At 35.5% G+C, this 14,494-nt stretch overlaps 1 protein-coding gene across 3 annotated transcripts in view; it reads right to left on the bottom strand.

The window, feature by feature from the left end:
* Positions 1 to 4,003: 4,003 nt before the first annotated feature.
* arid3c (AT rich interactive domain 3C (BRIGHT-like)) overlaps positions 4,004 to 14,494 on the bottom strand; it is a 62,315-nt gene continuing 51,824 nt past the window's right edge. For 2 of the 3 annotated variants that reach the window (XM_026931378.3, XM_026931379.3), the window contains 4 exons: positions 13,365 to 13,609; positions 11,414 to 11,716; positions 8,836 to 8,940; positions 4,004 to 7,577 (listed from right to left, as the gene is read on the bottom strand). In XM_026931378.3, the coding sequence (XP_026787179.1) occupies positions 7,396 to 7,577; positions 8,836 to 8,940; positions 11,414 to 11,716; positions 13,365 to 13,609 (835 nt within the window). In that variant the 3' untranslated portion in view covers positions 4,004 to 7,395. The remainder of the gene's footprint in view (positions 7,578 to 8,835; positions 8,941 to 11,413; positions 11,717 to 13,364; positions 13,610 to 14,494) is intronic. The other variant, XM_034299116.2, reaches the window with a different exon arrangement.

Genomic DNA, 14,494 nt, shown 5'->3' with positions numbered 1-14,494 from the left:
AACCTGAGGTCACTTAGCTATCAGATCCTATACACCAAGCTATAAATGAATACTGATGGTCTCACTTGCCTCTTATCTTTAATTAATTGATATCTAGGTGATGCGTTAATGGTGTTTTATAATAGAAAAATAAAGAATTAAGGTTGCAGCGTTATATATTCTTGGTATTTTCATGACTACTGGAGTGGACTGTAACTTGGTGAATGGTGCTGATGTTGTAAAAATGGGTAGGGTTACAAATAATACATTATCAAAAGGTTAGTGGTTAGTCAATCAAATCACCTTGCTCATATTTTTTATGAACTGAGGGCCAGATGTACATAGGTCAGGAGGCACAGCTGAACTTCTGGTGATGTATTGACATTGATGAATGTGTTCCTGATGTATGTGCTATGACCAGGGTTTCCAGTTCTGCTACAAAAGCAGCCAAACTGACATGCAATATTAAAAGATGCAGCTTCCCTGGATAGTTTTTTAAGTGCAACCTAAAAGGTTCTCTTATTACACATTTTCACTTCAAAATTAGCTCAAATTTTTGAAAAAAGAATGCACATATTTAGTTTTACAGTTTGCTATATCATCGTGTGTGGTATTCTAAGAAAATATTTACAGATTATACAGTATAAAACACTGTAAACTTACTAAAACACTGTGACCATATTGTAAACACACGATAAAACATACAGCGTCAATAATGCTACTGTAAAACTAGGCACCAAAAGCACTGAAGCAGCAAAGGACCATTTCATTTTCTTTTCATTTTACCCATTATATTGTCTTTTCCATTTTGATTAAAATTAAGCAAAGCTTCAGTTATTTTAGTGAAGCACAGTAAGTGTAACAAGTGTAAACTGGAAGTAAAATTAGGCAGTGCTAGGTAATGTTACCCTATCTAGGTAGCCAGTGTTTGCTAGCAAGCCTGATATTTTAAATAGATAACCCACATAGCTTTCTTTCTTTCTTTCTTTTTTACTGTGATATTCAGGACTTTGAACCACTGTCACTGTTCTCATTATTCTTCCCTCCATATCCTCCCCAGTTTGCTCATCTGCCATTTCCAATCCACTAGTTAGATCTCCCCTATCACACAACAGATACCAGCCTGGGAGGGCGAAGGCTATCACGTGCTTTCTCTAAGACACGTGAAGCAAGCTTCCAAATCTTTTCAAACTGCTGCTCATGCTGCATCACAGGGCAACGTAACATACTTGGAGGAAAGTTCTAGCCACCCTCCTCTGTATACACGAGCTCTCAGACACCCACGATTGGCTAGTGTCTCTGTGATTGACAGGAGAGAGTGAGTACGATATCTCTCCCACTCAGAGAGCACAGCCCTTGGCTCCTGGCTCAGTGTTCATTTTAACAAATTCTCATTGTGTAATTTAAAATCTTATGCCTGTATAATCATACTCTATTAAGATTCATTTTTATTTCAGTATTTATTGTTATTAACATTTAAATATTATAAATAGAGCAATATTCTAACACATTCTTCCAGAATGTTTTTTTGTGAACGGGGATGAAATGATTGCTTTAGTACACACATTTTTGTCAGATTCTTTTGACAGGATTGACTTTGTTTTGCCATAAAAGAGTTAAAACAACAGTATAGCTGTCAAATTGTCCCTTTGGTGTTATCAGTAAGATGCTGTTATCAATATGTATTCATGAAAAAAACAGTTTTGCACTATTTTTAAAAACAGTACAATGTGCCATTATTGTAAAGAAATATTAATGAAAGAATGTTGTAAATTTGATTTACAGTAACTCTGCTTCCAGGAAGATATAGTATATTATTAGGTATATTTTTACAGTGTATTTACTGTGTGTTATTGGAACTGTTGGATGATGAATAAAATAAATAATATATATGATATAACTCATAAAACATATTCTTGACTATTTATACATTATAAACTTTTTCTCACAGCCCGCCAGAGCAGAGATTGATATCACTGCCACCTTGGTGCTTTAGTGCTTTAGTTAGGAGTAAACTCTCTTCTAGAAGATAATGTGCTAATTGTAAACTCTACAAACACAGCACCAAAGCAAGAAAAATCTCCTCCTCTGCCTGTCCTCAACATGGATTGATGGCCTCCTTACTTTATAGTAGCTATATTGATTGTGACGGTGCTCGTCAGTGGTGCATAAAATTAACACTGTGTTATAGGGCATGGATTTCTGTCAGGGTCTGACAAGATAACCCATTATCGGGCCGACGCTGCTAATTTGTTTTTGTTTATTCCGAAACGTAATGTAACACTGCTTGAGCCCTCCTCTTCCACCCATCTTCCCCCATGATAACTCTATTACCTGCAAAACTCAGGCAAGATCATTGACAGCCACTAATCTTGGCCCGGCTCCTAATTACATCAGGTTCTCAACCCTTAATTAACCAATCTTTACTCCATTTTAGCTGCTTAATGCTGCACACACGCCTGGCATCATTAGTTTAATTACCAGTGTTTGCAGAGTAGGATTTTGACCTTTGTCCTGACAAGTCATCTCTTTCCCCCCTTTGCTTTTCCCTTTTCAGTAGTAATTGCTGATTTTCCTGCCTTAATGCTCAACACATGTGCTTATGTTTTGACCATTTGCCATTTCCAGGTGATCAAATTGTGATTTTTGAATGTAATGAGATAAAAAACAGGATTTTATTGTTTATTAAGCTTACTAAACAAATGAGGCTGTGTGCACCTGGGTTAAATAAGAAATATGTATAATTTCCACCATAAGTCTTTAAAAACATCACATTTTTAAAAGTTTTTAAGCATTACAAAGCATGGTGCTGTGTTTAGCTGCCTAGTTTTGCTAATGTTCCTCTCCAGCCGAAGTTATTTACATAGCCAGGCTAGCCAGGTTTGCTAACAAATGAATGTTAGGTATGCTAGGTATTACATAACGTAATTAGTATTCATCCTAACAAGCAAACTAAATTAGGTTATTGTGTAAACCAGCAGCAAGTCTGATAGTTAGATATCATTATTGTGTAAACTAGGAGCCAGGGTTGGTAGCATACTAGCTAACAGCTAAAGTAGGCGGCTAAACCTGGCACTGTGCTAAAAATTGCAAGTAGTTAGCTTAGCTAATTTTTTTGTGGTGTTTAAAAGTAAATATAACTGTAACCCTGACCAAGGTAAAGCTGTTACTGAAGAAGAATGAATGAATAAATTAATGAAAAAGTGCAAATAGCTGTATTGTGTGGTCAATGCTGTTTTTATTCCAATATAAAAAGACAATATAATACACTAGACCTGTGGATAAATTGAGTGGAGATTTTCACATTATGGTCACATAATAGAAACATTGAAGTTACTTTCATACCTCTATTTCAACTTGCTAAGACTTTTTACATTTTGAATCGTGTCAAAAAAATAATTCATTGCCTTTACAGGCATTGGTTTAGTATTAAGATAAGGAATAATGAACATGGGATTGATTATCTGGCATTATAAGGTGCCCTAAATTATAGCGGTGTGTAATTAATTGATACTTATATTACAGTGCTATTAAATGCTTGATTCTGATTGATCAGAAGGTGTTGGACAGTACTGCAACTACAACGGAAATCATAGTTGCACTTTGTTGCACTTACGTTCTAATATGGTTTCTATAACAACATACAATGGAACATGCTACACATAAGTGAATTAAGAACATGAAATCATCTGTGAGGAGGATTATGTAGCATTGTTGGAAGGAGTCTCCAGTGTCAGTGCTTTGTAACAGTGAGAGGTATTGCTGCAATTTTAAGTTTTCAGCCATGGGAAAGTCTTTAGGACGGTGAGCTTTCCGCTTTCTTGGTAACATGACAAGCTGCATTTTCTTTCTTATTAACTTCAAGAGAGAAAAGAAAACGAGGCAGGGGAGCAAACAGCTGTTTATAGCTGTTCTAATATAAGTGGTAAATAGTATGTTTTAAGATGAATATAACCATTCACTTACACTTCAAAATCATTTTATTATATTTTTATTCTTTTCAAGTAATGACTATAACACTCGGTTGCTTGGTAAAGTTGAAAGTAGTACTTTATTTCTAATTATGCTACAAGTTAATGGCAAAACAAACAAACAAAATCTTTCACCTGTTTTTTTTTTTGTACTTTTTTAACCCCTGAGCACCACAATCCAGCTTTCCCATAATGCACTGGATTATCCAAATAAAATAAAAAGAGGAATAAAAGAAATGTTTTGAAGCTTCATACACAGCGAAAAAGAATCTAAAATCTACCATCATAGCATTGTGTACATATTTAACAAAGTAAACATAGTTTTGTAAGCACATGAGTGAACCTTTTTTTTTCTTTTTAACATTCAACCAAATGATTTTATCTTTGTTAACAAGCTTTCTGATGGTGAACAGTTTCTTTAGAAAAAGCTTTGGTTTTACAAGAATCACACTGACTCATGTTCTCGTTTCACAGTCGACAAATACTCCAGAGTTGCACAGACATCTCTGCAGTTTAGAGATGAGATGTGAAGTGGCAGCTATGTGGAAAGTTTTAAACTGTGCCATTGCTGAGGAATAAAAATAAGAGAACGTCTGTTAGAGCACATCACATTGTGACAGCTGTGTGTCGACTGTGCCCCATTCAGTGTTCCACATATTTCCTTCAGTTTTTGTTTCTATACAACGATTTTAAAAATATGGTCATGATCTAATGTGATGTTGTGCTAAATTCAGGACACATTTTTACATTCTTACGGTTATCATTTGTCAACCAAGGCCTGAACCGAACATATAATCATGTTTTACTCAAAATATTTTCTGAGCTATTTTCACAGCAAAATGTATATTCAATTAAAGGTGGCAAAACTAATGTGAGGATCAATGTAAAAATTATATTTAGTTGCAGATGATGTAATTGCAATCTTCAGTCTTTAGTAAAATTTTAGTAAAATTTAAAGTTTCTAAAGCACTTTTAAGCATTCAGATTTCAAGTCCCAAAAGTCTCAAAGTCTTTCCAAAAAGATAAACAAGCTTTTTGGGTTTGCTGGGTTTTTGTGGGGCCAGAATTACTGCAGCCATTTGCAAGCATATAAAACCTAGCTAATGCAAAATCCAACCAAATTTAATGCAAAGTATACTGGAATTATAGAGATCAAGGCCAGTGTTGTTTCATTTCATATGAAAGAAGTCGTTAGACAGCCATTGCTGTCCTTGCATTTAGGCTTAATCTTGACCATCTTAACATTTCATACAACATGGCCCAGGTGAATCATTTTAACTTCGTGTTATGTGACCAGTCATACCACCTGCATTTGGAAACCACACCTTTGTCATCTTTAAAGCCAACGTAATGTTGTGTATGCAAACAGTGATTCAGGTAAACACTGGAATTTAACAATTATAAGAACTCTGCCAAAACCACTGTGCATATATAGACACTTAAAATCCAAATAACATTGTTGTTACTGGTTGTAGCTTTTCTTATGAAGCTGTAGCAACAGCATTTGGCGCAGAATAAAACCATTTGTGGTACATCAATGATTCAGATCATTCATATCGTTTACAAACCCGTCACTATTAAATAGCTCAGAATAGACTGTGTACGTATAATAAAATCCTTCTGGCATTTCTTTTTCCACACATAAAAATGCCACAGACAAAATTCAACAAGCAATGCAAATTACACTGTGTCAAAGCCCTGCATTGTTCGCAGACCTGTCTTTCTATATGTATCATGTTTGATGTAGAGCCTTAAACGTTACACTTAAAAACGGGTGATTGTGGTCATGTTTGTTGGCACAGTCTACAACAAATGAGGTAGATGCGTATTAATATAATTCCCTTCTTTGGTATAATAATAATACAAAATAGGAAAAAAAAAAAATCCAGTGATCTGTTGAAACAAAAGCTTTGATTTTCAAGTGGCTTCACAAGAAATAGAAATGAAATAAAATGAGGTATACCTTGTAATTCATAATCTATTACACGTATGTACAGGTACAATTGTGAGGTATCTGGCTGCATTTAAAATAAACTTTTCTTTCTTTCTTTCTTTTTTTTAAATTGAACCATGGAGCTGCTGCAACGATGCAGCCCAGGACTAAAAAAACAGTAAAAATGAAAATTATTATAATAATAAATAGAATTTGAAATTATATGCTTTACAAACTTCTGAAAAAGAATAACAAAAAAAAAAAAAAAGAATATCCTCAAATTCTCCTTAAAGACAAAAATAAAAATGGAGCAAAAGCAAAGGTAACAAGAAAAGAAATCAGAAATCAGACTCAACTCACAATAAAAGATATATTCTCATCAACTACTGTTTGGGGTGAGTTTTTTTTTTTTTTACTAACCACATATGTATACGTTTTCCTCATATCAGGGAGTTGCATTGAAGTGCTCAGCCATTTTTCATAATTAGTTCCTAACTACACAATCCCGACACACATGACATGATGACTAATGTAGCTATGAGAAACCTATATTGACAAGAATGACCATTTTTAATTATATAAAATTGCATTTAATGAACACTTATGAACCTTTGTATTAAACTGAGGCAGAGGAGGTGTGAAAGTGTTTGTCAGCTGAGGTAACAGAATATTACCAAATACTACTGTATCTGTTTCAGATATAACTGACACTTATGATTGTCCCAATATTTGGATTATGAGGCGTTCAAGGGGATATTCATGTCCATTCATGTCTAATCTATTTCCTTTTTTTTTTAACTCCAAAGAAAGAAGTTAAAGCTAGAATATGACACAGAAAGTACATTTATCTCCCTGACTATCTGATGTGTTAAGCGGAATGTGCTTTGTCTACCACTGATATATTCATTTGTACTTTAGTTTGATAATCCTTACCATTGCATATTTTATTTCTGCGCAGGCATCATCTAAACATGATGATACTGGGAGAATATGCATGTGCACAATATCACAATGTTATTCATATGCTCTTTGGTATTTTGGTATTAAAGCTAGTCTGAGTCACATGGAAAGATAAAAGAATGATAAAGAAGGACAAGGTGTATTTTCATGTTTAACAGCAGATAAATCTTCGTTCAAGCGTTCTGTCCATGGAATATCATCTCCCTTGTCCTTTTTGTTATCTTACAACTTCTTGTCTTCTTGGCACTGTTTTCTGGTAAGCCTTCCAAAGAAGTGTTACTCAATAGTGAGTCCTCAAAGCCTGCACCATATGTATGTATGCTGAACATGCTTCATATATGCTGCCAGGATGACACAGTCACGTTTGATTCTCTTTCTCATGGAAGTACTGTTTAGGAGATTGACTTTGCATGGATCGGAGGAGGATGTGTAGAAAAGAAAGAGTGGGAAGTCACCATCAGAGGATACAAAAAAACATACAGTCTGGAGAGTTTAGCAGCCTGCCTTGCGTCTTTTGGGGAAAGGGAGCAGGGTTTGGTAGGGGTTGGCGGCTTAAGGCGAGGCAGCCGGTCCGTGCGAGGAGGAAGAGGAGGAAGAGGAGGAGGAGGAAGAGGACGGCTTGCTGTGGCTCATGAGACTGGGGCTGCTGCTCTTTCCCTGAGAGCTGGCATGAAGAGGAGCTCGCTGGCTAGCTGGCATCACAGAGATGGCCGGCTTACGGGCAAACAGGATCCCTGGAGGCAGTACGATAAAGCGTCATCAAGTTGCTTTCATTTCAAATTTTCAAATTCACATTTACTTATAAATTTACATTTATACATGTCATTGTTCGGTAAATTTCTAACATTTATTTGACCCCAAAAACCTATTCAATTATCATTAAATAGCCTTTAACTTCACCTCAACTGGCAGATCTAATTATAATAATTTTTTAAAAATACTTTTTAATTGTAATAAATCTCTTTCAACAATTAATGTAAGTCATGTAAGCTTCAGCTCAAGTGTCAGATCTAAAGTTAATAAATATAAGATTAATAAAAATCCTCATTTTCAATTCTTATTGTCAATTCTTTTCAAGTAAAGTGGTAGATTAATGTAATGTGACTATTTTTTACTTTTAAATATCTGTTAATAATCTACCATAACTAACCATAATCCCTAACCCCAGGCTTAACCTTTCCCTCATTTCATATGAACTGAGTTGTGTAAATTATGAAATTATGTCTGAAGCCATGTTGACAAAAATATATAACTAAATTAAAATAAAACTTCTACTATCAGTAAGAATATCTTCTTTTTATATTTTTTTGGATTATTTTTAGCTTGCACATAAGTATATTTTTACTTTTAATTGCGTAAAGTTTGGACACAGTGTAATTTTTCTGTACTTTTTCAAACCTTTTGACAAATTTTTGAATTTTGACAAAATCGTTTACTTTCCAGAATAATCAGACAAAATAGTCGCATCGTAAAATATATTGGAGTAGCCTCTGCTGCCTTCTATCATTTGCTACATTTTGACGTCCATTACTTCCACAATGGGTTGGACAGCATGACATTTGATGAGAAACAGTAATTGATTCGCAAAGAAAGAACATTTAGCTGTGGTCTTTGGCTTCAATTGAAAAAAGCCCACTTTAACTCGATGTCCTTTCTGGCAAAAGTTTCCCAGCACTTACAGAGTGCACTCCAATGGGCCATCTCCAGGTAATTACAGTCACTTGTTTGCAAGGCACAAGCACTGTATCCACCTTAAGCAGGGGCTTCTTCCTTTCAGGCACGAAAGACAATAAGCCCCATCGACCTGGCAGCAGCTGGACGCCAATTTCTAGATATTTAACTTTTTTAACTCTATTGGACTTGCCACTTCATTACGATAGATTTTATAGCAAAGACATCAAATTGTGTGGAGGACTAAACGCACGGGGGTGCTGCTATAACTTATTGAATTTCCTGCCCGCAATTACATCAGCAAACGGCCGCTCTATTTACCTGTGTAGACAACTCCATTTATTTCTATTGACATGTTGATGCTGCTAATGCCGTTGGTAGACAGGTTCAATGCAGTCTCTTGTCTGTCATCTGTCAAGAGAGGAGCTGGAGAGAGCAAGGGTGAGAAAAACTCAATATGAGCATTTATAAAAGGAACACAAGAAGCAAGAGGAGCGCGCCGCCAACTATTGGCGATAACTCATGAGTGACAGGATAAGGAGCAGTTTATTAAAAGAGTTCAGAGGGAAGGAGGGGGAGGAAAAAAATACTCAAAAGCATGTCACATCCATTTGAACTTTTCAGTTATCTCAGGAAAAGGTACTACACTGCGGGTCTATATTATAAAACACAGCCCCTTTTGAACGCTGTCTTACTTTGCCCACTCATTAACAACATTAAAACATCCATTATGTTTCTGATTGCAACCCTGACCGAAGCTAAATTATTTGTTCCGTCATTTTTTTGGACGCTGCAGCTACATTAAAGCAGGTTTTAATGTCTATCATTTCTCTCTCGTGTGTCATTATGGGGGACTCCTAAATGTATTTTCAGACATGGTTTGAGCAAATAACATTTAACAATAATCTTTAAATTGCAGAGTGTTTGACTGCATTACATCAAGCTCTACACTGTGCTATAGAATTACATTCTATTTTCCCCATCATACGGTATATAAATCGCAGTCTGTCATAATGATACAAAAGGAACAGTTGTGCAGAAATAACGTATTACTCATGAGAGAGAAAGATGCCGCAATCTCATCACAGACTCTGTCATTATGAAATGAGTTGCAGTCAAATCTTCCTTGTAGCTAGACATCAGCATTTAGCTGTTAGTATTTGACTTGATTTTGTGTAAACGTCTAAAAAACAATGTCGAATTAACTGTTTTGTGCGTTGTAATATTATGTCATTATTATCATTTCACTTCACGATTCGCTATCCTTTAGTCTGTGGAGTCAAAGAAGTAATTCATGCACCACAGCAACTCAGTAGAGGAAAATGTTAGATGAATAATATTACAGTAAACCTATGTACGTATATTTTCTGTTAGAAACAGCTACTTTATTTTAAACTCCTTTGTTCCCTCCAGCTAATGACTCATTCCAAATACAGCATGTGACTTAAAAGGAGATTACATTCAAAACGTATATTTAAACATTTTACTCATTCACTGAATGGTGCTGTAACATTTATAGGCCTATATCTAAAAAAATCTATAAACAGATAAACATTTCCCCCTTTTTCTTTTTTTCAAGATTTCCTCTCAGCTAAGTCATAACTGATATCCGTCTCTAGCTACATCACAGGGGTGTCAAACTCAATTTCAGCCAGGGCCACGTTAGCATTTTTGTAAGTGGTTGAGAGGCCAGAAACTAAGGCGACTATGCTTTTTAACATATTATTATGAGTGTATCTACTCTCTAATTATGGTCATGAGTCAGGTTACCATATTTATTTTTGTTTCATAATGATGACATGAATTGTATTAATTCATACCACAGCTTTTTTACTGTAGCAGTAAGGATGAAATTATACAGGCGTATCTTTGCTAAGAACATACGCGTCCTCAATCTCCCACATGTCTTCTCTTCAGTCGCCATTATTTCCTTTTTTTCCCCATTTTTGTAGATCACTACACTGGGTGATACATGTCCGTATTTGGAGTCAATCATTATATTAAAGGCTGTTAACACCGCATGCGGCTCTGAAGCACTTTTCGACACTTGTCAAATGCAGCACATATGCATTCATTTTAAAAAATGTTTCAATCCACAAGAGCTTTGTAAGATGGTTTTAAAACCCGAATCCACTCACCCTGTTTAGTTTGTTTTACTCTTCATCTCTATTTAAGTCCACAAGGTGTACAATAATAATATTTTTGATCATTATGGATAATCAGTATAAACAGAAATATGTTGTTTATTAACTGTCCAACTGTCTTCGGTCTGGTTTTTAAGTGAACCGTATTGCAAATACAACTGACAACATCCACTGTCCCTGTCCCTCATGTATCAATGACACTGTTGTTCTACACACACTGTTTGCATGTTAACTGTCTTGATAATTGTGCTGTCAAGCTGGTTGCAAGAATAGAACCTCCAGTGTGATTTCTATTTGATGCAGCTCCCATGTGAAAATGCTGGGTAGTAGTGTACAACAAGCCAATTCAATATTTTTTTGCAAGTTCACATGGGCTGAATGGAATGAGGGTGTGTTGGAGGTCCCCTACATTTAAAGATTTTTCATGTCTCTCTTTTTAAAGATTCAATAGCTTTAAAAGCTCTATTATGCATCCAGCAGGTGGGGAAAACTGAGATATGATTTGATTTTCATCTTTAAGTTTTGAGTCCACATCATATATGTTACACATAGAGTACTTTACAATTAATATAATTATTGTGATATATGTACATTTGATTTTCATGCATTTTCACTATCATCTTTAAAGAAAATTTAAATTTTATATATATTTTATATATAATTTAATTTAATATGTAATAATATGTAATAATAATTCTTTCCATACTGAACTAGACATTCCTTCCACACACCCATACACACACACACATACACACCTATGTTGTTGAGCTTGATATTCATCGGCAGCTGGCTGGCCATGGCGAAGAGGTTATGCTGAAGCGCGTGCTGCATAATCCTCTGCTGCTCCTCAGCCATCAGCATCACCTTCTTCTCTGGGGGCTCTCCAGCCTCCAGCTTCTCTCTGAGCTGCTCAAGGGCAGCCGCCTGCACAACCGCTGCAGCCTGGGCGGCCTGGGCAGCTTGGGCGGCCTGTGCAGCTGCAGCTGTGCCATGGTGCCCACCCAGGGGCATCGGGATGCCCACCCGGTTAGTCAGGCAGCTGGAAAGTATGGAGTCTTCTGTGGAACAGAGTGAAAAGCTATAGTCAAATCTACTGAAGACTTGGGTTTGTCAGGGTTTAAAGAATTCAAAAGATAAGTGACAGAAATACAGATATGCAATATCAAAACTTGATTACTTCATAATTCTATAAATAAATAAAGAAATACACCAAAATGTGTTTCCTGTCTTGAGGGTCAATAAGAAAATCAAAGGGTGCCAGTCTGCGTGAGCATCTTAGGGTTATTAGATTTTTACAGGCAAGTAAATTCAAAAATGTTCAACAATCATACCTCTTGTACAAGTACAAAAGAAACATACACGTTCTGATTCCTTTAAAGAAGGAGAATAAAATGTTTAAAGATGCAAGCACATTAAATGTTGCCTTATTAATAGAAATTGCTAATTGTATGTATTTTCTTACAATGTTACACTGGATAAAATATTATATATTGTCTATTATGTAAATCTGTTTGAAGCATGTAGTATGTAATATGCAACACGCGGTTACATAAAGTGTTTGCTCTGTAAAAAGAAGTAGTATCATGTGGTCATGGGAGTCAAACACAAAAATCATGCTCTGTTCTATTTTAACCCTTGTGGTGACAAGCCTATAAATACTGACAGAGCTTAAAAAAAAAGCCTTTGATCCTTTGAGGAATCTGTGCGTGTTTGTGTCTTTTTCCATATGGCCACATTACTGAATCACGTCTTTCTGCCTTCAAATGCTCCCACCGGTGCAATGCGGAAACTGGCAGCTTGGGCAAGAGGAAGTACTGCAAGCTGTTTCCTGTCTGTACTGATGACCACCCAGGCCACAAGGCACAACAAGCGTGAGTACAAGAAGGACACTACTGCTGGGAAGAAATTAGTTTTCCTTAATTAATTTTTGATAGGATTCAATTGCAACATGGACCAAATTACATTTTATTAAGAAGCATATATAAATAGACACCTAAGCCACACGTGGGTTTACAAGATATTTTTTTCTTTGCAGTGCTCATAACCAGCCAGAACTAACTGAATTTAATTGTTTCATAAGAGACACTCGAGTCTAATTAATTTATTTACACTAATAAACAGTGAAAATCCACTGTTGTAAATATTTAGATTGTAAAACATAATTGGCATGTAAAGCATGATTCTATTATATTTGATAAAAATAGATTAGAGCTGCAAAATTCATATTAAATAAAGCACTCATAAAGCCTCCTGGGACATCATTTGCTGCCATTGACAGTAAATAATTAAAAGAGTTTTTTTTAAATGAATGTAATCAGTGTATTTTGCCTTGCACCAGCTGTAAACAATCTTCTACTGTAGAGATTACAACATGCCATGTATGAGAAACATTTCACTTTCTTTTTAGTACAAATGGTTGTTCTGTGAATTTATGCTATGTACAATAGTGCTAATTTATTTTTTTTAGTAAGCCATGAAATGTTAACTTTATTTTTTGTATAATTTGTGTATCATTTTTTAAAATTTATAATTTGTAATACTGTTTAGTTAATTTTTGTCCTTATTTTTAATTGAATTCTTCTTCTTCTTCTTTTTACCTAATATTCTCTATTGCATTGGCTATATAAATCCTAAATTCATGATTTTTTTCTTTTTCTGCAAGAACACCCATGTAACATATTTGTTCAGTACAAAGGCAACTCTCACCTTTCTTGATGACGGGTGTGTGGGCCATTTGGCCTCCGTTGGGGGTTCCTATGCTGATGTGGGAGATGGGGAGTTTGGGTGAGGGCAGCAGGGTGGGGGTTCCCACAGGCGAGTAGTTGAAAAGGGCTGAGCCGTAACTCTGTCTGCGGCCCTCGCGCCGGTTGCTGTCGATGGCTGCCTGCAGCTCCCCAGGTGAGCTCAGCCCCCGCTTTTCACATTCATATGGGTAGAGGTACTTCATATACCTGAGCAGAACAGGAAGATGCAATAGTAATGCTTTGGAAGATCATCTGAAAGGACAGCTTTTATTCTATGAGGGGAGTTCATGATCAGGTGAATCTAATGACATTTGAGTTCCTAGAATATTCCTCATGTTTGTTTATATTAGGCTATATTGGAATATAATGAAATTTGTTGATGTAACGCTGATGTAATGCTTTTTGAGATGGTCAGAATTACAGAGTATGAACAAGCTCTAATTCACCCAGTCACTATTTATTACAGTATATAGACTGTTCTGTATAAAGAGCAGTGAGGGAGAAAATGGGCAGAATTAAAAGAATTTACTGGAGAGTCCTCCAGAAACACATCACTTTAACCTGCTATTTTATAAATATATCTATTTAACATTTTATCTGAATGCTAAAAGTTACATGGTGAATAAAAAAAAAAACAAGGATTAAAGGTGATTTTCGGTATTAAACACGCAAGTGCCTGTTTTTTACTTATATTTATACACAAAGTAAATTCTGAGGTGGAAGAAATCACTTCATATTGTGGTATTAGGGAGGAAGTAGTGTACATTTTTGTACACTGAATTTAAGGGAATAATATAGTAAACTGACCAAGGAGGATGATTTGTCCACTGGAAATTTGGAAATGGCTGACACACAAGTATTACCACATATAGTAAATAGGGAAGTAATTCAGACATATCCCTGGACACATATTTTAATAAAAAACTACAATAATTTGCGTATTATTATTATTATTGCTATTATTATTATCAATTAAATATGAAGAGTGGCTAGAGTACAAATTAAAATGGAAAATGCTGAAAAAGTATGAACCTTTGGTCATGATATCTTTGTCTCTGTGTTATTTTATCCCCTCAAATAATGTCAGATATA

The sequence above is a fragment of the Pangasianodon hypophthalmus genome, chromosome 24 (genome assembly GCF_027358585.1).
Source record: "Pangasianodon hypophthalmus isolate fPanHyp1 chromosome 24, fPanHyp1.pri, whole genome shotgun sequence".
Taxonomy (NCBI): domain Eukaryota; kingdom Metazoa; phylum Chordata; class Actinopteri; order Siluriformes; family Pangasiidae; genus Pangasianodon; species Pangasianodon hypophthalmus.
This window is presented reverse-complemented; position numbering and strand designations above follow the sequence as displayed.